The following is a 27,413-nucleotide window of genomic DNA, read 5'->3' as shown; positions in this document are numbered from 1 at the left end:
CGGGGAGGGTACCTGCAATTTACCAAGCGATATCGCCCTTACCCTATTTCTTTTGAAAAAGGAAAATTGAAAGTGGAGGTCAACCTATCTCAATCTCCCCCACCCTCCCTTAATTGCCCCCAAAGGCATTTGGGTGTGTATTTGACATTGAGAAAGGAATAGGATTGTATAGATTAAAAATTCTGCAGAATGAGCTCATTGACGTGTAGTAATAGCAAGAATAAACAGCTAAATATTCTAATAAAGTGTATTAATTCAAGACAAGTTAAACATACAATAATAATATTAAATATAATAGCAAGTATTCACTTTTAGGTTCGTGCCGAGTTGCAGAGCAAAGTCTTGCTCCGAAACGGTTGACACAAGAACTAAAAGCTAATATACAAAATACATATAATGCTCTTAAGTCAGGAAGAAAGGGACTATACATCACATTTCTCCCTGGTTTTAACATGAACATAGATTTCGAAACTGTAACATTACAGATTGAATATAACAATATGTTTATTACATGTTAATTATCATATATATTATAAGTAGCATTGAATGCTTATTAAATAGATAATAATTGATCTGGTATGACACCTGCCATATTTTTTTTTATTTTTTTTTTATTTTATTTCCAGATCTTTAAACACTTCATATACATTTTTTTTTATTATTTTGGTTCCTTAGAACTCTTTTGTGTTTTTTTTTTTTTAATATTTTTTTAAAAAAAAAAAACATTGATTAACATATAATCATTGAAAATGCATTGATTAACATATAATGCATTGATTAACATAGTTATTATAAATGCATGATATAAAAAACACTGATTAACATATAACCATCAGATTTAAAAACATGGCATTATAGATGCATAGTTATAAAAGCATTAATATTGAACATTTTCGAGACTACTACTGCCTCAACAAATACTTAATACATAAAATAAAATAAAATATGAATTAATACACAGTAAACTATAATTATGACTTTCTTTTTCCAGCTGCTCTTCCTTTCTTGCCAGATTCTTCAATGTCCATAGGCATGATAGTTTCATCATCATTCACTCCAAGTTTTGCGGTCTCATCACACAAGCCGTCTTGAGGCATCCTTGCCTCAGTATCACCAAGCATATGTAAACATCTTTCAAATCCGCTATTAACCGCAACTGAAATCGAGGTTGCAACGCTATCAACCTCCTCCTGATTATCCAAAATCTTTTGATGCTTACGACTAACCTCCTCCCCAAATTTATCAAGCATCATCAATATTCCAGGCGTGTGCTCCATCCTCATTTCCTCCATCGCTTGTTCATCAACACGCCATTGCTGACCTGACAATTCAAGGTCCAGACAAACAGGAATGTTCTGATCCAAAGGCTGATCCTGCTGAACACAAACAGGACCCCCAAACCGAGTAACCAACTTGAAATCACCCTCAAACCACTCATTTACTTTGTGTTCAGGATTAAACTTCCACTCGAGATTGGTTGTCAACAAACTTGTATGAACTTTTCCATCCAACTCCAATCTAAGTTCCTTTACTACATTCTCTAAAGTAGTATCTGGGTCACATAACAATGTCTGCTTGGCTAGAGTCGGACGGAGACGTTTGCAGCGCATCTGCATTTCCCAGGTCAAAACTCTTCCGTCTACTTTATCGTTCACCAAACTACCTGTATATGTAGCACTCACGAGATTTTCAATTATTTCTCTCTGTCCATCTAATCTAACATAACGTATCTCAGCTGGCATCTCTCCACTGGTAATTAAGCTCACCGAATTCACGTTAAAGATGCGGGGAATGAAAACCGATAAGTCCATGTATTCATTCACATGAATAGCGTCAATAAACACTTTAGCACTCAAATCCTGTTCAGACTTTCCTTCAAGCCAATCTTTTTGTAACTCGAACAAAGTTGTGGATGGCATCTGTTTCAGAATAAAGGAGACTTTATTCACAACGTCTTTCCAATGTGCCAGGAGCCGGATAGCTGATACAACCTGCGTCTTCAACCGCGCATCAATGCTATTACCCACCGTTCTCAGCACCGTCTGAAGACTCATTCGACCATCTGCAGGTATGACGTCAATTTTGGAAAGTTGATGCCAATCTTCTAGTTCCCCCATATGCTTGATTATGGGTAACAATTCTCCCAACGTTTGGCAGCTTTTTCTCTCATCTCCATCCAGGTATTCAATCTTGGCAAGCAACACCAAACTTGGTAACATTTCACAAACAAGCTTGGAGAGAAATATAGTTGCACTCAATTTATTCAAATTAGTTGTCTCGTTCCAGGACAACTTTCTGTTTATAGCTTTAGAATACTCACCAGCCGCCATCAGGTTTAAGTGTCTTGAGTTCTGGCTGGTAAAGATAGGGATCCTGTCCACAGCCCAGTCTATTGAGTTGATACATCTCCCCATCTCTAACTGCAACGAAAGCATGTTTATTAAGTTCAATTTAAACCTTGGTTCATTATCAATAAGACGAGCTAAATCTGCAAGTGGCATATCCTCACTGTTCAAAAACACATTCCTCGTCGATCTGCCCACACTCAACGTCGGCAGCTCGACGCGCGACATTACCAACACCAGCCGAGATGCAGAGTTGCTGACCAACGCAGACACCGGTAGACCAGGTTTGACTTGATTTCCTTCATTCGCAGATTGTTTGTGGCGACCATTTTCTTCGTTGCTCAATAACTTTTGATTCATTGTTGCCGCCGTAACCAACCTGCAAAAATACAATATAATTAAATTTCAGCATAAGAATTTAAAATCTAGCATTAAATTCTTCCTCAGTAAATCTTTTTTTATAACACCATGAGCAACAACAATACAAAACTACCAACATGGGAATTATACCCAACAACAACATTAAAACAATCAATACAAACTTAGCAAACAATGGTAGTATATCTTTAAACAAATGTTCTAAACCAAACCAAGAACCTGTAACCTGTTCGAAAAATGACAACTTATGATCAACAAAATCCAACTTAGAAGCTTGTCCATTAAAATCCTCAAAATCCTCTAAGCCCTGATATCTAATAGTCTTATTAAAATCAGCAATAAACACCTTTTCATCATTCAGAAAATTTTTTTGTCCCACATGTTCAGATTTCTCATTGGCAATGTGAAGAATTTCGAGTCCCTGCCCCTGATTCCCAATGAACAAATTAGCTGTCAACTTCAAAAATACCGGACTTTGCGAGCAATTCAACAATTTTATGTCCTCTACTGTAACAATCATTCTACTATATTCTTGTATCCCAACTGTCTCACCTTTATATTCCACCAACAAATGTCCTACTGCACATCCATAATCCACACCTAACTTTACTGGAATTTCAACCGCTGTACATTTTTCATACTTAGCAATCTCTCCCAGGTATATAATTCTGAACCCATGATGCAACTGTACATTTGATCTAACTTCTGTTTGAGCACATCTAGAAATACTAAAAAGTTCCATCATCCTCTCATTCCTTTCTCTACTAGCTAAAAACATAGCATTCAAATCAAACCTGGCTTCCTGTTTTAACAAATCCCCAAAATAACTTCTAACAGCCGCCTTCGGTTCCTCTAAAAACTTGATACCCTCCAATTCTGTTACAAAAATATTAAAATCCAGATGCTGCAAAGTAAGTTTCTCTGTTCCCATAACTTTAACTAAAATATTCCTTTCCGAGTTAGAAACAAAAAGTTGATCATTCCACGTAGTTAAATTGAATGTATCTTGAAAAACTACCTTAAAATTACTGGCCGGTTTTCGTACTACATACGGAAAATAAGGTGAAGTTGATGTTGCCCACAAATGATTTTCTTCAAAGTTCGCCACAATCGTCTTTTTATCACAATCCATAACAACATTTCCCTTGATCAAAACTGGAGTATTTTTTACTAAAATATGCAAAGTCCCAATAGCAAAACCTAAGTTGAACCACATGTTGTGCGCGTATACTCCCAGTGTCTTGCATTGGATGTTTTCACCACCAACATCCCAGAAAGGTGACAATGTTCCATTAACCGTAAAGCTGTGAACAGTTGGCAAATCTATGTTCACTTTAAAACTAATACCATCATGCTGATACTTGCCAGAATGGAAAACCCTTCTACATTCATCCATACTCAACTCTACCTGTTTTTCATGTGGCACGTCTAATACGTGCACATGACTCGCAGTGCCGCAAAACCAGCGCTCCAACTTTAGCCTAACCTCACAACTAATAGCCTCCGACAGTATAAAATCGGTTTCTGCTAACCCCAGTAATTCCACAGATCTGACCGGTTCCATCCTATCATGCAAACAGGCAGCTGATCTAAGTTCAACATCACTTATTTGAGAACAATCATAAGCCGCTAACCGTGGATCCTGTGACGTATACATACCACCAACAATAATACAACAATAGGTCTGCATCACAACAACAAATAACAAAATATCCAAATACCTGACTCCTCTATCATCCTTGGATTTCTTCACAGGTATTGGTCCAGAACGTCCACTTTTTGAACTACAGGCGTCAGGTGACCTCTTTCGCATACCACGATCTCCATCTCGTCTATTCCGGTCATGTCTGTCACCACCGCCGCCTCCTCGCTTGTCGTCACGCTCCCGACGGTTATCATGGTAATCTCTTCTCCTGCAAATATTATACAAATTATTACAAATATTATTTTTTAATCAATTTTGCGAGGTTCCGAGTTACTACATCTGCTACAGAATAACGTTCTAATCTATCTTTATCTCTATTCTGTCTATCCTCATCCAATTTTTGTAATTGTACTTCATTTGTAGAACCTTTAGGACGACCTTTCACAGGAATAGTTTCAGACATTTTTTGCGATTTTGCATTATCTAACGATCTATCTAATTCATCCTCCTCAACATCCCTACCTCGTTTAACACTTCCCCTTCTTTGTTCCAAGTTTACAATTTTACTCTGAAGTTTTGGAAAAGTGTCCTCTAAAATACTCATTCGAGACTCTAATTCTCTAGCAGATTCCATGTTAATATCCTCTACACCCAAACTGTTGTCTATTAAACTATTATCAGACGCATAATCTCCATGAAAAACACTATCTTTACTAATAGTAGAATATGTAGAGTCTAACTCAGTTTTGTCAGTCGTATCGTTCATATCTACACTGTCAGAAATATGAGTACTTTCCAAAGTATCACTAAGATCCTCAACTAAATCATCTAAATTTTCATTATCCTGAGATACATTTGACCTTTGCTGTGACAACCCAACACCCAAAAAAGATTTCTCCAAAAAATCTGGTGTTACCTGTCCATCCTTCCGCCTTCCAACCACCTCTGGACTAGCGCCACAACTATTCTCCTCTGCAGAAACGCCTGAACAAGATAAATTTCTTAAAGTATTGGGAAAGTCATAGTTTATTTTCAAGTTATTGTCCACAGAGAAAAACTCATCTGTAATCACTAAGTCAATCTTTTCATCTGGAGTCAAGTCTAGAGTACTCTCAATAACATATATTTTATCCCTTGGCACAATTCTTACCCCTTTGTCTTTCAATTTACACTTTTCTAGGGGTTGAACCTCAAACAAACTGTCAGAAATTACTTTTGTCACTAGACACGGACCCACCCATAACGAACAGAGTTTACGAGCTACACCAATCGTTGTGACGTCATAATAAATATAACAATAGGAATTTATAGCTATCGGCCGACCTATCCTTTCTGTATTTTCTACCTGTAAATACTTCTCAGTCCTCTCTTGTCCAGTTCTCCAATTTCTGTCAAGACACTCCAATAACTCTGAAAAATTCATATGTTTAATTTTCGTGCGTGTTAAAGGATCAAATGCGTCAAGCGGAAGTTTAGGGTTTCGTAGGAAAAACTTGAAAAACGGGGAACATCCTAACCTCCGATTAAAAGAAGTGTTCATACAAAATTGTGTAGCTTTAAGTTTATGAGCCCAATCTCCATCTTGAAAACGTAAATCAGTCTTAAGAAACGAATACACCGATTGGTTGTATCTTTCACTAAAATTCGAATTAGCTGATCTGGGAGTGATAAAAATTTGTTCAATTCCCAACCTTAAACAAACTTCCCTAAAAACTTTCGATTTGAAACTTTGTGCATTGTCAGTCCTGATTCTCTCGCACAATCCCCAAACAGAAAATAAGTTAAACTTCAAACATTCAATAATTGTTTCAGCTTTAACATCTTCAATAGCAAACAACCACACATATCTAGTACAACTGTCAACTACTATTAAAATATGCTTACAAATGACTCCATTATATTCACACTCATTCAAAGGACCTATAGCATCTATGGCCAACTCTGCCATAGCCTCCCCAGCCAAAGGTGAAAATTCTATATTATGATTATGTTTTGGTTTTTTACGTCTATTCAAACAAATGACACAATTTGCAACTGCCGCCGCTACATATTTAGACACATAGGGAAAAATGAAGTGACGGTTAATCCTGCTCAAAGTCTCCAGATAACCCCTATGTCCCGCTGTAACATCTGCATGAGCCAACAAAAAAACTTTATTGTACATTCCAATAGGTACCACTACCCGTTCTATAAATTGAAATTCCTTCTGGAGCCGCATAGGTGAAGTCAAAATAAGCAAACCATCTTTAAAACTCAAATGTTCAAAAAACCTTAATATTTGTTTACCACGATAAGGCATTTGAGACAATTCTCTGGACGTGGGTTTGACATTATTTACAATAAATTTCCTCACCTCAACTAGAACAGGATCCTTCTCCAGACTACGACTGAATTCTCTCGCCTTCAATCTGGACGCTATTTGACTGGCCGTCTCTGCTCCAATTCCTGCAATAAGACATAATTTAGGATCTTCTAATTGATATACAGTATCCAATATTAACTCTCCTTGTTCGTCCGTCGATAATTTAGATATCCTATCTTTACTATCCTCTAATGCAGTACGTGACAATATATCAACATTAGTATGCATCTTGCCCTGCCTGTGTACAACCTCATAATTGAAGGTGGATAAAAAATTTATCCACCTTATGGTGAGGCCAACAAAATATCCGTTTTGTCTCCAAGTAGATAGATGTTTCAGTGCAGCTGAATCAGTTCTCACGATAAATTTCTTGTGTCTCAAATAACATTCAAATCTTTCAACAGCATTTACTAATGCACATAATTCTCCTTTATAATTGGCTTCATGAGTTGAACAAACACGTGACCAACACGATATCATTTTCTCTTGACCATTTTGTTTTTGACTTAACACTGCAGACATAGCTGTAGATGACCAATCTGTATCCAACACAAATGGTTCAGCCTCCATCCTCCAATCTGGAAATGATTTACTTATTTCTTCACAGAACAATTCTCTAGTCTTTGTAAAAGCTTCCATACTTTTTTCATCCCATTCTATTTTACTACTGTTTCTGAATTTGTTCAATGGTGCCGTAATATCAGAAAAATTCTTGAAATATGAACCATAATAATTTATGAAACCAGTAAATCTTTGAATATCTTTACCTGTTTCAGGTACTGGCCAATTCTTAATTTTTTCAATATATGCTTTGTCCATGAATATGCCTTCTGCATTTATAATATGACCCAGAAATTTCACTTCCTCTGCAAACAATGTACATTTTCCAAGATTAATCTTGAGGCCTGCTTCACAGAATGTTCGTAGTAGTGTATTCAGATGCTCCAGATGTTCCTCCACATTCATGCTATACACAAGAACATCGTCCAAATAAACTAAACAAAATGCTCTTAATTCAGGACTCAAATCCATTACTCTATCCATCAATTTTACAAACGCACTTGGAGCATTGGTCAATCCGAACGGTATCCTCTTGAAGCAATACTGCCGTCCATTAGAACAAAATGCTGTATATTTCCTGACAGATTCCTTCAAATGCATTGAATTATACGCCGAAGTAAGGTCAATAGACGTAAAAATCTTCTTTCCTCCAAGTTTATCAAATAGCTCACCAATGTTAGGCAAAGGATAACATATCTTCTCAGTTATCTCATTTAACGAGCGATAGTCCAGGACAAACCTGACTTTCACCTCGTTAGTGTTTCCCACTTTCTTCTTAACAGCAAAGATTCCAGAATTAAACGGTGAATTACATTCTTCTATCACATCTGTCTCCAACCATAAATCAATCTGTTCTTTTAGTTTCTCTGCATGATGAGGATTAAGTCTAATCATTCTATTTTTGAAAGGTTGAGCTCCAGGAACTAACTGAATGTCATACTCCTCCAAAGTACAAGATCCAATATCCGTAGGGTCAATCGATAACGCCTTAAAATTCTTTAAAAACAAACCAACTATTCTACCTTTCAAAGAGACGTTATCTTTTAAAAACGGAACTTTGTCCAACTTCATATTATCTTTAATAAAACGAATCTTCTTTAATGTTGTTGACACATCTTCTTTAACTCTATTCTCTTGCAACATCGCTATCTTCTCCGCTAAAAACAAATTTCCAACCAAAGTACCAGCAGGAACAGATTTCTTAACAGTTTCAAAATTCGTAATTTTAGTCATAATTTTACCGTTTTTTCCCACCTCCGTAATTCCTTCATTTATCAACAAGTTATTCCGGCTACAGTAACCTTGTCTAGGAGCTATATAACACAACTGTCCTTCAGGCATATTTCCCTTAGTTGAAACTTCTACCACAACTGTTCTATCCATTTTTGGTCTTGTAACTCAGCTACATTAATCTCAGGTTTCCTAGTTCTTGCCTTCTCCAGTTTCTCCAGAACCGTATGAACCAAATTCTTCACTACAATCTTTCGTTTAGCTACCAAATTCACACTGATTCCATGCATCTCAATCCTGTTACCATCTTTGGCAAATATCGTCTTCACGTGATTTTTGTTAAGCCAATGACTGCCTAGATTCATAGGTACAGTCATGCCAGAAATCACAAAGCAATCTTCTTGAAAACTGTGGCCTCCAATCTGAAATTCAACATTCCGAACAACACCATCAATCTTGATGCTGGAACCCTGCACGCCTGTTGCTTTCGAATCCGTCTCTTCAATTGTACAATCAAGTTTTCTAGCCAACACTTGAGATATCAGGCAGCCTCGTGCATTGCCACTGTCTACTAAGGCCAGGATTTCCATGCCACCAATCTTCGTTGGAACGTAAACTTCAGCCGCTCCAGCCGCCATCTCAGAATCTTCATGAAACTTAGAAAACAGCTATCTAACCAACACCAGCAGTTATGAGGTTGTAACTATCCAATTTTCTATCAAATAACTATCTATCTGTTTGCAACAAATAACAGAATAACGGAATAAAACAAATCACTCACCGACAAAATTTCCTCCACCAACAGAAACGTCCAAAATATCTCTTAATCCACAATTAACAAAACTTCTCTCCGGCCAATCTAAAATATTACAAACATTTTAGATGCCAATTAATAGATAAATCACTTTAAATAAGAATTAATATCGGTATTAATATATTTAACTAATTGTGTACAAGACTGATTTTCGAACAGCAATATATATAATAGTAATCAAATATTAACAGCATAAAACAAAATCTTAACAACTCACCATCAAATAAATAATGATAACAGTATCTCTCAACCACCACAAATACTCTTCTCGGCCAATCTAAAATAAAATACAATTATTTTAGATGCCATATTTAAATGTTTTCAAATAAACGTGTAACACATTCAAGAAAAGAGACTGTATGAGGAAATATAACATGAATCAAATATTATCAATCACCAAGCAACTAAATTAACTTTCTAAATACCATAAATTCAATTCTTTTGTAATTCAATAAAATATTACCTAATAATACTATTATTATCAAATTAATAACTGATCTTCTGCACACTACTTTGGTGTATGAAAGTTTTGAAAATTGAAACTCAACTAACTATATATCTCCATACCTGAGAGCACCTTCTTGCGCAGCTCAGCTTCTGTGCGCAGCTCAACTTTCTGCGCATGGAACGCCCCACTCCTGTTAATCATTGCAGCTACCTCTCTACACCACCCCATTTTGCGCATACCAGCTCTGAGAGATAGTGCAAACTTCTTTGCAAATATGTTCACTCCCCCTTTCTCCTCAAACAAGAGAGACAGCTCCACCATTTTTGCGCATACCAACTCCGAGAGACAACCCCTCCCTCCTTTCATAGAGAGAGACCACTCCACGATTATATCTAATGCATTATAACAATTTTGCTTCATGAAATTCTAAGCTTCATAAAAAATTTTGCTGAATCAACATTACTAAATCGCAATATAATTGTTTTAAAATTAAATACTTAAAACCACAATAACTGACTCAACTTTTAAAACAATTTTCCACATTTCATCAAAATTCAATACTTTTCAAATATCTAATTTCACATTTTTCTCAAATTTAATTCAATTTTAAATTCAAGTTAATATTCTTTCAATAGCAATTTTACAAAATTGTATTCCTATTTCGTTATTCCATTTTCACTTCTTTATTATTCTTATCTCTGTTAGACCCCACAACAGTCTGAAACACAAATGAATCTTTCTAATTTCAACAAAACATAATCCAAAATAAATTAATTATTTTGATTTCTATTATAACATAATCTCATAATTTCATATACGGTCATAAACAATATGTTATCTTTTCATAATTCAAAATAAACCATCAAAATAAACTATCACAATATTAGAGTTGCTTCGTTCACTCTTTATCATTAATTTTGTTTTGTTGTTGTTTATTTACAATGCGCATAAATCAAAACAATGCCGCGTAACAAGTAGAAAATGGAATAAGATTTTAGTGGTCATAATTACATACAAAACATTAATACCATAAAATGTCATCTATAATAGCACTATTCCATGCCTCAACTTCCGCTACAAGATCATCTTCATAATTGCGTGCCCCTAAACCATCGACATACGCCACTTCCTTCGTATCTTCCTCTTCTTTCACCTCTCCTTCAATTTCACCAACCAATTTCTTTTTATCAATACCATTTTCATTCTTTTTAAAACTCTTTTGCCCCGTCTTATAAGGAACAAAAGGCTTGTTTCCCCACCGCAAAAAGTATTTTCCTTTAGGATTAGGCAACTTTTTATCTCTAATATCAAAGCAATCCCTCATCATGTGACCTTTTCTATTGCAATAATAACAAATAAAACCACCTTGAATTGCGCCAATTAAAGGAATAAGTTCAGCTGGTCCGCCAAATTCATCAGCTAAATCAATTTCACATTGATTTATTTCGTATGACAAATTATCTTCATCACTAACCTGATCAATAGTTACAGGATTTGACTTGGAACCAACGCCACCAACCATCGTTTTAGCCAAAGCCATCTGGTTTGTTGTACATCCTCTAGCCATTGACCCTGAAATTTGGTTAAATTGTAGCCCTTTAACAATCAGTTGTGCTTTAACTATTAACTCTGTCCGAAACTTCGTTATCATTCGCACTTGTCCGTCACGCTCCAAATCCAACGAAAATTGACGCATCTGATTAGCCAAAAGTGGAGATAAGATCACATTACACACTTGAGAATAGAAATCCATAAACATATCATCAGTTGGTTTCGGATACGCACGTTTCCAGAATGATAATATCTTATCAAAAAATGCATCAATCTTATCATTCTCATGTTGCTTAACACACAAATACGCATCTTTACACACATTTTTCATGTCGGGTGGTAAAAATGTCTCTCGCATCTTACACAAGTACCCCTTTAATGTTAATCGTCTATTCTCCATATCAGCAGGTTTTAGCGTATAACCACAAGCGGTTCTTACACCCACACACTTATCAAACAGAATTTCCTTACACACTTGATGATTAGTCATATGATACCGTCTAGTAGTCATCCAAAACCTCTCCAAATAATCATCAAAGAAAATCACATCATCGTCTACCAAAAATTCAGGCGCATTTTTTCTGAACTGATCATCAAGCTTAGCACACGTTTCATTGTACCTATGAACATTCTCCTCCCCCTGCGAAACATACAAAGATCTATCCGGTACATAAACAAGAGATTTACACCAACTAACCTGTGATTCACTCAGTCCAGCCTCAAAGAAATTGAGCGTATTAAAATCCTCCGCTTTAACCTCAGAAAGGGCTGGCCACCACATGAGAACTCCATTGTAGATATTATCCACAGCATCAACCTTAGACAACTCCCAAAGTTTTATGATCTTATCTTCATGATCTTGCATTCCACCAAAAATAGTTCGAGAACCACTAGCAAACAATTTAGGCATAAACTCATCCACAACCGTCACATTCTCGGTTTTGATATCATTATCAACACTAGGCACCACCACCTTATTAAGACGATCTTCTAAATCGTCCATCCGAGTAGCCAGTCCAGTAACCGCAGCACTATTAGTATTAACATTATCCGTCAACTCCTGAACTTTTGTCTCCAGCGGCGCCATTCGTCCAGTCAGATTATCCAGCTTATCCCCATTGGAATGAATATCACCCTGCAGCGAGGCCATCAATTCGAGCATATACTCCTCCTTCTCCACCGGGGACAACTTCCTGTAATAAGCAATGTCCACCTTCATGGCGTCCAAAAATTCCTGAACAAAACTAAAGCAAAGAAATAATACAATTAAAAGAAAATCTGAGCCGTAGGTTCGTACTACACTACTGCGCCAAAATGACGTGTAGTAATAGCAAGAATAAACAGATAAATATTCTAATAAAGTGTATTAATTCAAGACAAGTTAAACATACAATAATAATATTAAATATAATAGCAAGTATTCACTTTTAGGTTCATGCCGAGTTGCAGAGCAAAGTCTTGCTCCGAAACGGTTGACACAAGAACTAAAAGCTAATATACAAAATACATATAATGCTCTTAAGTCAGGAAGAAAGGGACTATACATCACATCATTATCATTTTGTGTTTTATTGTCAACTTTAATTCTTTCCTTTTAATTTATCATAGAAATGAACTAGTTCAGATAGTTTGAAGTAAAGAGTTGATCATTTTAAGATGTTATAACTCAATTTAACATTAAGGATTTATTAATAATGTGTTGCAAGAAATAGATACCTTGCCAATGTATTTGGTTGATCATATCTTTTCTCCTGTTTTAAAAATATTCATGAATTGATATTTTTTAGAATTTTAAGAAATAATGTAGAAAATTTGAAATAAGCTAAAAATTCGCTCATTAGATGATTCTAAAAAATTATCCCTTTCAATGTACAATATTCGATTTCAAGTGATCATCTAGAGAACCCAGAGCACCATTCGCTTGTAGTGCTCTGCGACACTCAAACGCCTACCATAGAAAATTAGGTTAGGTAACATCCAACAGACAACCAACCGTTTGATGATACGACCTTTTGGTGGAAGTCCTAACTTTGTATGGTAAATACTAATCAGTTTGCACTTGTTTATGGGCCAAGGCATTCTTCCTACTCTAACCATTAATGCCACGAGCCAGACATAGCAGCAGAAGGTACAATTTTTAACGTCTCTAGTATGACGCGGTGTGGTCAAGACTTGAACCTGACATCTCCCCAACTGCAAGCAGAAATGCTACTATTTATGCTTATTCCACAGGTAACAATATTAGATTCTTGGATCATGTGAAGCAAATAAAGTCATTCCTAAAAAGGGCAGAAATTGCCTTCCTTGGGTATAGGAAGTTTATGTCCTTTCCAAATTAATTATGAATATTTTCCTTTCTGTACATCTCAATTTTGTATCTCGGCTCTGCTGACATCTAGAATTAGAGTAAGGCTTGTTGTGGGACAAAGTGTCTAATAAATCAGCCATGTGACGTCAAAAATGGATAATCACTTATTTTTTACGTCACATGGCTGATTTTTGAGACACTTTGTCCCGCTACTTAGGTTTTAGTTGTGTTGACAAGGACAATTCTTAATAAGTAGCGCAGCAGCCACGGTGTTTTACCTCAAAGTGACTTGTTGAGCCTAGAACCCCCTCGTTATTTTGAAACAAAATTGTAAATAAGGTTGGAGGGAGGGGTAGTTTATTGGTTGTTCATTATTTTACATTATTTACATTTACATTTATTTAAAAAATAAATTAAAATTATATCACTATCATAAGAAGAATAAAATAAAAGGGAACAAAAAAAAGTACACGAAAAACTAACTTTAAAACAATAAGGGTGTTTATCTCATGTGGACACTAATATACTCTAATAGATTTGACTCTAAAGGCAGTCTAGTTGTCTATACTCTAATACAACAATTCTGTTGGAATGAATCAGTTAGTAAATCAGTCTTTGAGGGAAGAGAATACTCTTGCTACCCGTCCCATATAAAACAATTAGCGGCTACGCCCCTAGAGGCCTAGGGACACGTATTTTTTTCTTTTTAATCTATTTTAAAATCAGCCATTTACCAAATATATTTTTTTCGCCGATGGATGGAGTTAGTTATGTTTTTAGCTAATTGCAAAATGTCCGCAGGGCGACGTTTTTATTATTTTTATTAATTTTTGTTTAATTTTCCTGGGGATGTGGTGGTACCCTCCCCCAAAATAGTTATAAACATTCCCGGGACCTATGAGAAGCTATCCTGTTAAGGAGAACCCGATCGGTTCAGCGGTTAGCGAGATCCTTTATTACAAACATACAAACACACAGACAAACAAGAATCCTGTTACTTCATCATAAGGATTACCATAACAATATTTTCCATCCAATTTGAAGAAGCAGCTTTAAACACAGGACACCAAACTAATTTTCGCCTAAAATCATTTATTGTTAGATATTATTTTGTCGTGCATAGAATAACAGACGGGCGTACATCGTGTTTATTGGCCAGGGGAATTATTTCAGTCACATAGCACCAGAAAATAAAAAATCTAATATATTGATATTTAGCCATCTATCCTTAACAACAACTGAGATATCCTTATGATAGCCTCGGATAGCCACATCACAAAAACTTGCTGATGTTCATGATTAAATAGCCTAACTCTTTGATTGCACGACCTTTGTCTGAAAGTTCTAACTGTACATGGTAATCAGTTGCGCCTGTTTTGAGCCAATGCATTCCCCGTACTCTCACACATCATGCCGCTCACCTGACATAGCAGCAACAAGAAAAATATTTTAACGTATATAGTCATGCCGTCGTTTTGGACGCGGGTTTCATTAAATGTTACTCATGTCACTATTATTAAAAGCGAAGCTTTTCTATAATTAGGGTTGGTCCGTACTTCCGTCCGTCCGTCACAGGTGGATAGCTTTTTCGTTAATTTAGGCATGTTAGAATTGTCCTATCGATTTCAAACTTTGCATGGGGATTCCGTTAGTAGTTAGGTACGATTTAGAAAGCGTATCAACTCTATAATCATTACCAGAATGTCCGCACGTCCATTTTAAACATGTTGATTTTTTTACTTTTTAAGCAACAAATTTTTTGTGATCTAATTATCCGATTGATCTGATTTTTTGGTATATTGATTCCTGGGACAACAGAGAATAATGTTTTAAGCGAAACAATTTTATAATCAAGTCCTAAAAATGTAAGGATGTCCATAACTTTATCCTGTATCAAGCAGTTTTTCAACAAATTTACTTACAATTTTGCTTCGACTCTTATACATTTATATTCTGATTATTGAGTTCTGACACTATAGAAGTGTTAATGTTCATTTTTCCTACCGTTTCAGAGCTTTGCTTTTATGGATGTTGTCATCCTTGTTAGTTTAAAGTTACTTACGCTTGTAGAACATAGTAGTCAAAATAACTGTATCTTGGTAGCTTTGTGTTGTTATATAATATGGAACAAGATTCTCTACAAATATTTTTATTGAATATCAGTAGTTTTAAATAACATGTAAAGTTATGTTCCCGTAAGGTTTATAACTATTTTAGGGGAGGGCACCACCACCTTTAAAATAAAAAGCATCCATAGGAAAAAATTACTACCCTAAAAAATGTTATATTGCTTTTTGAATTGAAAGCTATAAATTAAAATGTGAGGCACCTTCCTTCCCCATTCCCCCTAACTTCAAGTGTCCCTAGAGGCCTCTAGAAACGTTGCCACTTGTGGTGAAAAAAGAAGAAATAGTTATCATATGAAAGATCTGCCTTTATGTTATAGGAATGTCTAATAAGATCTTGGAAAATGGTGGAATGTTTTAGAATTTTAAGATATAATCTTGGTAGCAAAGTTCCTTGAGGCTGGGGAAGAAACCACTGGTTTTACATAAAAACTAACCCCTTCGGTTAAATATGGATTAAACTTTAGATAAATTTTTACGACAATCGTTTATTTTCTTTAATCAGGGCTCGGCAGCAGAGACTAAGCCTCATTTTAAAACGGATGCTTTGAGATTTTTTTTAAAGAGGGATTAACATTTTAGAATCAGTGTGGTGGATTCTTGGCAAACTTTTTGGCTCACTGCCTCACTAAAATTGGTGACCCTCGCTTTTTTGTGAAAAATCATCGAAATCGCATAAAAATCAACAAAAATTAAATAAAATCATAAAAGGGTTATTAACATTAGATTTTGTTTAATTTTTGTAGATTTTTAATGCGATTTTGAAGGATTTTTCACAACAATTTTAAGCGAGCCTCACTAATTTTAGTGAAGCAGTGAGCCAAAAAGTTTTTTAAGAATCCACCTCAAGCTTCCAGCTGATTTTAAAATCGTGTAAGGTTAATTTCTCTAAAGCTTATAGGCGGCTGCCGAGCGCTGAAAAAATTTTATTTGCATGAAGAAAAATCAAATTATTTTCAATTCCTTAATATTCTTTGTCTTCTTTGCATTGTATAATCCAAAACACAATCATTTTTATCCTCAGGATCTAATTTTAATGTTTATCTTTTTATCAGAATTAAAGTTTTAATTAAATTATATTTTTGGCTCAATTTTGTGAATTTATTAGAAATGTGGGGTATAGGAACTTTCGTGGCAACGCCTCTTAAGGTACGCTTCGTCGTGTTTTCACATTAGTGTTATTAGGTTAATTTATTTTAGGTTAGGTTAGGTTAAGTTGGGATACGTGATTGCCCCGCATGATTAGGCAATTGGCCCCGCAGGGTTAGAGCCCCCCGCAAGTGCTAGTAATATGGAAAAAGCTATTGTGAAAATACTACGAAAAGTTTAGACTTAGTTCTACTTATTTATTTTTGACACTCTACAAGAGTTATTGTTCATTTGTCATGATTTTAGAGATTTACTTTTATGGATGTTGTCATCCTTGTTTCTCTAGTTATTGGGAAATTATAAAAAAGATTAAACATGATTCCTGTAAAATGTTGGTCGCATGCTTCACTCACCAAAGATTCAAACTCTGTTATATTGCTTAATAACAACTGGGCATCTTAAATAAAATTGCGGTTCTTTTTGGTTGAACATCGCCTCCTTCCCCCCCCCCCTTATTTTAGAAAATAAAGGGGGTGGGGGAGTTTTTATCTATTTAGCTATATATGTATGTCTAAATAAACGAAAATTTGTATGCCCCCCTAATTTTCAATTTATCCTTATAATAAAGCAACAGGATGTATGTTTGTTTGTCTGTCTGTTTGCCTGTGACGAAGTATCTCGCTAACCGCTAAACCTATCGGGTTCTCCTTAACAGGGTAATTTTTCTTAGGTCCCGGAAAGGTTTATAACTATTTTGGGGGAGGGTACCACCACCCTCCCAGGAGAAATCCAAAAAAATCGAACACAACAAAGACAATTATTTCTCAAATTAGTTATTTAAAATAAAAAACAAACATTTAAAGTGTCACTAGAGGCCACTAGGGGCGTATCCGCTAAATAAGGGGGGGGGGAGGGGATGTTATCAGTGCCCACTAGGCAAGGACGTCCAATGGGATGAGGGGGTAAAAGGGTGATTACCCCCCCCCCCTATCTTTTTTTAAGTTTGAATTTTTAACCCCCCCCCCCAAAAAAAATTCAAAAGATTGAATGTCCTTGCTTACATGATATAAAGATACCCCCCTCCCCCCAAATGAAAAAGCTTGGACGCCCTTGCCACCAGGATAGCACTAAAATAACTTCAGGAGAGGTTGCGTGAATATATTTTGGTCAATATTTAACCCTTAACGGTCGGGTGGTGAAGGGGGCGTGGAAGGGCCCGACTGTTAAGGGTTAAGGAATTTAATTTGAATCTCCAAAAAAAGTCTAATAAATCTTGAGATGATAATATTGATATAATTCATTATTTGAAAATAAAGAAAAAAATTACCTGTAAGGGAAGTTTTATGAAAATTTTGTTGATAATTTGTGGCAACTTCTTCAAAAGTTAGGTTCCAAAAAGGCAACGTCATCTTATCAAACTAAAAAAAATGTAACATACAATGAAAACTAATAGCATAAGTAATGTTTTAAACTCTTTTCCTGCTATTTTACGCATTATAGTTATTTATTGCATCGTATTATAGACAGGTTTCCGATTTCCTATGAACTTGTATTAATTTTATAATTTTTATTTTGATATTCGTGGAAAAATTATCTGTATACGACGCTATACATGATTTTTCAGTATGGTTGAGAACCGATTCTAATCCAGCGGATATTAATCGTTTTCGATGCCATACTGGAAATGATTTAAGAATATTAATATTTCCCCAATTTTATATACCTTCCTAAAGTCAGAAATACAACCATCTAACCATAGGATGTAAATAATGAGAAGAGATTTATTTGATAGTCTTTTTTTTAAATTTCTTGAGTTTTACGAAGCATATTTGAATCCTTACTATTTTTTAAACTGACAAATAGACTCATAGACGTAGTACTTAAGGATAAATGATTCAAGGACAATACCTTTTTAGTTTTAGTTGTCCTTCTTTTAGTGGTTGGTTTCATAGTTTTGGTTGCTATGACTTGAGTTGTACTTGTTATTAAGTCTTCATTGTTTTCACTATCTAAACAAATAAAAAATGATCACGTCTATAGTTTCCAATTATGATAATAATATTAAAAGAACGTGTTGTAGCTTTTGTGATTTTTTAAACCATTCGTGACGAGCTCCCAAAGTTCAAAGTTTTGATTCACCAGAATTCAAAAAGTAAGGTGTCAAATTAAAGATCTTACTATTTTTGTTCATAATGGCAATTATCTTCTTTTTTGTTGCGTTTTAGTACCCTAAAACCAATTTATTTTTTGAATACTTAAATTACTTCAAAAATAAGAGGTATCGATTGCATATCTATATTCTATGAAGCATTTTAAATCTACTTCCTATTAAAAACACGGACTAGCTATATTTTAAAAAATAAAAAAAAAGTTAGGACACGTTCTTTGAAATATTATTTTACTATAAAGTGAAATTAAATAAGGATTTTAATTTTTTATGGGATTTCTTAAGGTCAGGAAGCTGAGGACATGGAATCTAATCAAAGATTGTTTTGGGCAAAAGAGATCATTACAATGTTTTATTAGTATGTTTAGGGGCCATTGAAAATGTAACTAGACTTGCCTAGGTTTTAGTTGGTTCCTGGGGCCGCCTGAATCAATGAATCCATTTTTGGTGTTGGTGTTGGCGTATTAGAACTCTAAGTATAGCCCCCCCCCCCCAAAAAAAAAAAAGAACTTATGGGAGCCTCCCCCTCCCCAATTTGTTTTCTAATGGCATTTTGTCTTGGTAGGATGGTAGAACTAAAATAGTTATAAACCTAGACCTAAACATAGACATACATCCTGCTACTTAAATATAAGGTTATTTATGCATTATTTTTACCTGATATAAATGGTGAGTTAATTGATCGTTCATATTTGTTTGGTACATCCTAGTAAAAAGAATAGTTATTTATTGCATTGCAATTAAAGCCAGCCTTTGCAATTAATTTTATGATTTTTATTTTAATATTCGTGACATTATTGTAATACGATGCTATATAAGATTTTTCCATCTCTTTTTTAGGGGTTTTCTTTCGGTTGAATTTGTTCCACTGGCAAGAAATTTTGGTTTTTTGATAACCCGTTTTACCCCATCCCTTATCTTCTACCCCACTTTCGCTTTCATTACAAAATTCTTCCATCCTAACTTAACAACGCTACTCAAAAATGTAGCTCACCAAATTTACACATAAGGTGACGTTAACATGGGAAATACATATAATTAATTATGAAAATAATATATCCAAGTGCGTCTGTCGATAAAAAGAGAAAGACGCAATTCCTCATTTAGCTGTTTATTTTTAATTTTTTTAGTTTAAAACTATTGTACTCAGCTAATCCTTGGCTGATTTAGGCTTTTAATTATATCCTGGCTGAGATAAATTTAGATCCGTTGACTAATCAAAAATCGGTTCAGTTAGAGGGATACCCAACGTCTCATTTTATTGCTACCCAAGTCTTATAACTACGTTGTAATAATATGTAACCCCCTAAATTAAGTTTAGATAAATTGTGTACTATATATATTTAAATCACGCCCCTACCGCGTGGGTTAGTTTGGCACTCCTTTGTCAACAACCTTTCTTTCCCACTTCTCCTCTCATTTCCCTCATTTTTATTGAACCCGGTATTAGTGTCGGACTGATTATGACGTAACAAAAAAAGTTAGCCAATGAGAAGCCACTATGAATTTTACCATTGGTCAATAATGTCCTCTCATTGGCTAATTTTTTTTGTTACGTCATAATCAGTCCGACACTAATACCGGGTTCATTTTTATGACGTCACATGGCTAATTTTTGAGACACTTTGTCCAGTTACTTTCCGATATTATCATGCAAAGTTTAGAATAGATAGGACAGTTCCATCGGCCTAAATTAATGATAAAAGATATAATTACGGACGGAGTGATCAGTTTCATTGTAAGAAAGCTTCGTGCTAATAATTTACATGAAAACAATGAAAATTAAGGTCATGTGTTGAAGCATGTAATTTATTCCTAGGCCTAGTAGCATACTGCAAACATATCACTTTTGAACAGGGAGAGGACATTGGACTTAGTTATTTAAGCAAACAAAATTTAGAATGAATGGATATTTAATACCTTAATTCTATTGCAACAAAAAGGTGATGTTAGCAAATAATTACTTGAATAAAATCATAAAATATTTTTTCATTTAATTGTCATTTTTTTCACTGTTGTGTTTTTGTTTGACATCAAAATTAAAAAAAAATCTTCCAAATCAAATAGAAAAAATCTTTGAATTATTGGTCAATTTAAGTTCAAAGATTTTTTTCATTCATTCATTTTTTTTTAAATTTAGAAAAAAATCTTCTAACAAAACAAAATTATCATAATCCAAGATGGCGTCAATACATGTAAAATAATATTTTAAGAACAAAAAATTAAAACTTGAATATCTTTTTTCACAGATTGAATTTCAAAAAACGGTCTGACAGTTTTTCCAAAGTCGGTATGATCTATCGAATGGAAAAGGTTTGAAACCGATAGAACATTTAAATGATATCATTTAAATTACAATGTTTGAAAAAACCTGAATAAAAGAATATTTACTTAAACCAAATATCGCGTTTTTTTGCAATGGAATGTTAATTTAACCAGTACCCAAAGTTTTAAACCAATGTTATCTTATCCAAAGACTCAAAAACTTTGGGCATTATTATTGAATTTTGTTAGATCCAACTGGTAGTGTCCAAACTTTTCAACTAATAATTGTATTTTAAAGAAGGTGTAGTCTTGTTTATCATAATTGGGGAGTTATCAAATTATCAACCAGTGTCCTATGTCTTAAGATCCCTTCTTGTTTAATTTTTATTTTTGTCGATTTCTCAGGGGAGGGTGGTTGTACTCTTCCCCAAAATAGTTAAAAACCTTCTCGGGACCTATGAAAAGCTACCATGTTAAGGAGAACCCGATCGGTTCAGCGGTTAGCGAGAACCTTCGGTACAGACAAACAAACAAACACACATCCTGTTACTTTATTATAAGGATGGGTATATTTATAAGTTTCACAACATTAAATTGAAAAACTGATTTTGACATACATAATTATACAACAATTTAAGCTCTAGTTAAATGTTAAAAATGCCTTTTTAAAATCGATATATTATTACTTGGATGTTGCACCAGATCTACATGTAATCTTATAAAGTAAGAATCGCAGCTGGCTAAATATCCTTTAAATAATCCTTTTATATAAAGTAATAAGCCTTTTTTGTATGTAACGAAGGATCTCGCTAACTGCTGTACTGATATGGTTCTTCTTTACAGTAAAGCTTCTTATACGTCCAGGGAAGGTTTTCAATTGTTTTGGGGGAGGGTATCCCCTTAAAAAATGACCCTCCGGCAAAGCCGCTATTATTAAATAATATATGAGTTTCACAAGCTAAATTGACGACAAATTTTCCCTGTCGATATATCCACGTATATCCTAAATCCATTCTTATCTGAAAAGAATCTAAAACTCTAGTAATATTCAATTTCATATATGCTAATTGTAATTACATTATACTCAAATCTAAGTTTTTAAAAGCGAAGCTTTTTTATAATTAGGGTCGGTCCGTCAGTCTGGTACGGATAGCTTTTTTTTGTTAATTTAGGCATGTTTGAATTGTCCTATCGATTTCAAAATATGCATTGTGAATTCTATAGTAATTATGTACGCTTTAAAAAGCGTAGCAGTTCTATAATCATTACCAGAATGTTCGTGCGTCCATTTTAAACATGACGATTTTTAACTTTTTTTAACAACAAGTTTTCATATGATATAATTTTCCGATTGATCTGATTTTTGGAATACTGATTCATAGGACAACAAATTGCAATGTTATAAGCGAAGCATCTCTATAATCAAGTTCTAAAAATGTAAGTATGTTCTTAAACATTATCCTGTATTTATTCAGTTTTTCAACAAATTTACTTACAATTTATTTCAATTTTTATAAATTTATGTTCTGATTATCTACAAGTGTTAATGTTCGTTTGTCCTACCGTTTCAGAGTTTTGTTTTTATGAATGTTGTCATCCTTGTTAAAAAATAAAGAACGAAGCATTTATTTTGAATTGAATAAAAAACAAGTTCGCTTCTCGTCGTCGGGAAGGTGAGGGGTTCGAATCTCAACTTAACACTGCGTCATAACTAAAGACATTAAAAAATTGTTCTAAGATAAATGCGCTAAATTAATATGGCTAATGCATTGGCCCAAAAAAAGCGCAACACAATAAGATACAAAGTTAAAACAATGGCACGGGCTAAAAAAAACATTTTTATATTCTTAGAAAATTGGATATAATACGATGCTAGACATAGTTTTTTCGTATGGATGAGAACCGGTTCTAGTCCAGCGGATATTAATCGGTTTCGAAGACGTACTGGAAAGTATTTTATAAATCATAAACAAACATACAAGTTGGTAATTGTAAACATATTAATGTTTATGTTTTTATCGACCCTGAAATGGTTCAAAGTTTTGATTCTTTTCATATTGTATACTGTTTTATACTACGACGTAGATTAAAAATTAATGCTAATAATAAAAATAAAAAGAATGACAATATCTATGAGTAGCGAAGCACAAACATTCATATTTTGTAGAATTACTGACAGACCGACGTTCAAAGTAAATTACATACTGGATGACCAAGACCATTGCTAAAGTAAATAAAATCAGCATTGAATAACATTTTCCCCATGGCGTTACAGACTGCCTGACTGAAGGGCTGGCGTACAGACTGGCGAAATGAATTAAAGAGTAGCTTCGCTTATAAAAAGTTAATTTTGTATTAATTTGATATCGACATTAACTATGGAAATGAAGGAATTAAGACAATTATAGAAAATATAAATACCAGGGGCCGGGATTCAGCTTAGTAATTTATTTGAAACTGCTGAAAATTTGGATATTTCATTGGCGTAATGCTGGCGTAAAACTTGTTTTGTGCTGTAACTAAAATGAAGTGGGTAAAAAGGTTGTGGAAAGGAAGTGGGTTGTTGGGGAAATAATCCCTTTGATTTATGATAAAAATTTACCTGAGTTAATAATTGAATAGAAAAAAGCAGAACTAGTATTGTAATTACAAGTCCATAGAAATATCGAAACATTCTAAACATCTGAAACGTAAAACTGAGCTGGATCTTTAAATCATTTTAAAGATCCAGCTCTGGATAAGTAATTATAATAAAAATCATTTAATTACTTCAACGGTTTTCAAATCTATTGTGTTATTGGTTTTAATATTACTTGGATCTTACACTAGATTATCATGTACTTTAATAAAGTGAAACATGTAGCGGGCTAAAATCACGACACCCCCATCCATCCACTTTACCCTATCACCTTCCTTCCTACTTGAATAATGAACGGACCAATCAATGATATGGGAAATAGCAACCCAAATTGACGACAATTTTCCCTTGTCATAATATCCATGTATATTCTAAACCCATTATTGTGTTTAACTTAATTAGCACCAGAATACTAGAAAGGTGTACATTAGTCCAGAATACAAACAACCATAAATCATAAATAATAAAACTGAAGACCATTAACCCAGCAAACAAAGACCATAAATTTAAACAGTTAAAACTCTTTCTAATAGGGTCTTTTAATATATAAACATAGCCAAGTCACTACAAATGAACAGAAAGCAATTTGCTGGCAGATGAAAAAGGTCCCCACCACTTGGGCCAGGTAGTTGTCTGGGTTTTAGATCTATAGTTATTAATTTATTTATAAACTGGCGGTTACGCCTCTAGAGGCCTCTAGGGGAACTTGAGGAGGGGAGAGTCGAATTTGATAACCCAATCTATTATTTTAGATTTTAAAAAAAGTAACAAACAAACAAAATTTTGTTTTAAATATTGAAGAAATATTTTTTTTTGGGGGGGAGGTAATTTTTTTCTTGGGCGATTTTTCTTGGGATGGTGGTAGTACCCTCCCTCAAAATAGTTATAAACCTACCCAGGACCTATGAGAAGCTACCATGTTAAGGAGAACCCGATCGATTCAGCAGTTAGCGAGATCATTCAGTACAAACAAACACACATCCTGTTACTTTTTTAAACCCTGAACTAACATATTATGCAAATCTGAATTTTCAAAATAGCAGCCTTATTATTCATTTAGGATGATTTAAAATAAATATGAAATGTAGATGCCTCCTTTGGTTACAAAATTCCACTGTTATTTTTTTATTAATCAGCACCAAAAAAGCACAAGATCTCAAAAACAGCATTTGGGGGAAATACTGGTGAAGAAAGATAAGATGCAAATCCAAAACAAAGCAATAAAAAAAAGGTTATTTGGCACTTTTCTCCACTTTTAAAAATTGATTCTGATAAATTAATATTTTTTTAAGGGATTTATGCATTAATTATTATGAAATAAAGTATAAGGTAGAAATTAATGATTTTTCTAAATAAGAAATGTTTGAAAAAAATAAATTCGATCCCTATCACTTTAGAGGACAGCTGCTGACCCCCAGTTTTATGGATGAACCTAAATACATGTTGAAGATAAAAATTACCCTGAAAAGTATACAAAAATGTTTTTTTATGTGTTAAAAAAATACATTTTAAAATCTTGATTTTGAGGATGATGACCTTTAAAAGGACTCTCCACAGAAAAATCAACTTTGGATTTTTGAAAATCTAACCTGAAACTATTATTCTCTGTTCAATTTTAGGCATTTTTTGTTTTTGTGGCATCGCGATCGAAGCCCTTTGAAAATTTTGTCCGCCGCCTATTTGTACTGCCGCTATAACAATATATACTTTCCTCCACTCAATATGTTTTCGCCGCTAAAGAACATTTGCTCCATTGCAACCAGCCGCTCTACGATTTATCATCTTCCTTGACTGGACAATCCTGCCGCCTCCATTTTGTGTTCGCCTCCGCCAAATATAACCATCTTTTGCCGCAGTTGCCGCATTCATCGCCCTTCTCCGCTATACATTGCGTACGTAGCTATACACAACACCCCCAGCCTCCATTTAATTTCTGAACAAGGGAGAGGGGAGCATGTATTAAAAAGCAACGTACAGCGGAGTAGCGGCGGAGAAGGGCGATGAATGCGGCAACGGCGGCAAAAATAGAAGCTAAAAATCACTAAAGCAGCACAAATTAAATGGTGGGAGGATTCACTTAAAGGAGGTAAAAAATTTCAAAGGGCTTCGATCGCGATGCCACAAAAACAAAAAATGCCTAAAATTGAACAGAGAATAATAATTTCAGGTTAGATTTTCAAAAATCTAAAGTTGATTTTTCTGTGGAGAGTCCTTTTAAGATGCTCCTATTGGTGATGATGGTGAGCCAAATGTTATCCAAGTGCATGTCCATGATGACAACTTATATATTAAACTATGATCCAATTTTTGTAGACGTAGCAGCCTCCAGCCCAGCATTATTAAAAAAGAAAAGAAATGCAATTTTATTTACTCTAATTCATAAGGTGAATACTGTAGTTTTTAGAAGATGGTTATATTTCTTGTCGGGAGGCTCCATTAGAGGCTGCTATGACTACAAAAAATTGTACATAGGTTAAAAGACAAGTTGTTGTAATGGGCATGCACTTGGATAACTTTTGGCTCACCATCACCACCAACAGGAGCATCTAAAAGGTCATCATCCTCAAAATCAAGATTTTAAAATGAATTTTTTTAACACATAAAAAACATTTTTAAATACTTTTCAGGGTAATTTTTATCTTTAAAATGTATTTAGGCTCATCCATAAAACTGGGGGTCAGCAGCTGTCCTCTAAAGTGATAGGGATCAAATTTATTTTTTTTAAACATTTCTTATTTAGAAAAATCATTAATTTCTACCCTATACTATATTTCATAATAACTAATGCATAAATCCCTTAAAAATTATTAATTTATCAGAATCAATCTTTAAAAGTGGAGAAAAGTGCCAAAAAACCTTTTTTTTATTGCTTTGTTTTGGATTTGCATATTATCTTTCTTCACCAGTATTTCCCCCAAATGCTGTTTTTGAGATCTTGTGCTTTTTTGGTGCTGATTAATAAAAAAATAACAGTAGAATTTTGTAACCAAAGGAGGCATCTACATTTCATATTTATTTTAAATCATCCTAAATGAATAATAAGGCTGCTATTTTGAAAATTCAGATTTGCATAATATGTTTGTTCGGGGTTTATATGGATTTATTAAATGATGTACAAACTAGTAAGAATCTATTTACTATAATCTATAATCCCTAAGTTGTATTAATGGATATAAGATATACGTGGATATATTGACAGGGGAAAATTTGTCGTCAGTTTAGCTTGCTAATGCAGATTTCATTTATTGGTCAGTTCGCTCATCCCGTAGGAGGGAAGGGATGGGATGAAGGGGTGGATGTCGTTATTTTAGTCTGCTGCTAGCATCACTTTATCATAGTACAAGAAAATCTTGCAAGTATTGACCTTATTTATTGGTTATTTCGTTCATCCAGTAGGAGTAGACGGAGGGATGTGGGGTGAATTGGAGCTGTCATTATTTTAGCCAACTGTAAGCATCACTATATCAGAGAACATTAAAATCTGGT

The 27,413-nt window shown here is 34.3% G+C and overlaps 1 protein-coding gene across 1 annotated transcript in view; it reads right to left on the bottom strand.

Moving 5' to 3' along the window:
* LOC145330282 (carbohydrate sulfotransferase 9-like) overlaps positions 1 to 23,992 on the bottom strand; it is a 33,851-nt gene extending 9,859 nt beyond the window's left edge. Inside the window, exons 1-10 of the mRNA XM_080174918.1 lie at positions 23,892 to 23,992; positions 19,682 to 19,730; positions 18,766 to 18,866; positions 18,185 to 18,275; positions 17,242 to 17,314; positions 16,734 to 16,797; positions 15,705 to 15,781; positions 14,658 to 14,724; positions 13,690 to 13,729; positions 13,051 to 13,087 (exon numbers count right to left, since the gene is read on the bottom strand). Coding sequence (XP_080031044.1) covers positions 13,051 to 13,087; positions 13,690 to 13,729; positions 14,658 to 14,724; positions 15,705 to 15,781; positions 16,734 to 16,797; positions 17,242 to 17,314; positions 18,185 to 18,275; positions 18,766 to 18,866; positions 19,682 to 19,730; positions 23,892 to 23,972 — 680 coding nt within the window. The 5' untranslated portion in view covers positions 23,973 to 23,992. The remainder of the gene's footprint in view (positions 1 to 13,050; positions 13,088 to 13,689; positions 13,730 to 14,657; positions 14,725 to 15,704; positions 15,782 to 16,733; positions 16,798 to 17,241; positions 17,315 to 18,184; positions 18,276 to 18,765; positions 18,867 to 19,681; positions 19,731 to 23,891) is intronic.
* Between the last annotated feature and the right edge of the window lie 3,421 nt (positions 23,993 to 27,413).

The sequence above is a fragment of the Acartia tonsa genome, chromosome 10 (assembly GCF_053477335.1).
Source record: "Acartia tonsa isolate MP-2025a chromosome 10, ASM5347733v1, whole genome shotgun sequence".
NCBI classification, from domain to species: domain Eukaryota; kingdom Metazoa; phylum Arthropoda; class Copepoda; order Calanoida; family Acartiidae; genus Acartia; species Acartia tonsa.
This window is presented reverse-complemented; position numbering and strand designations above follow the sequence as displayed.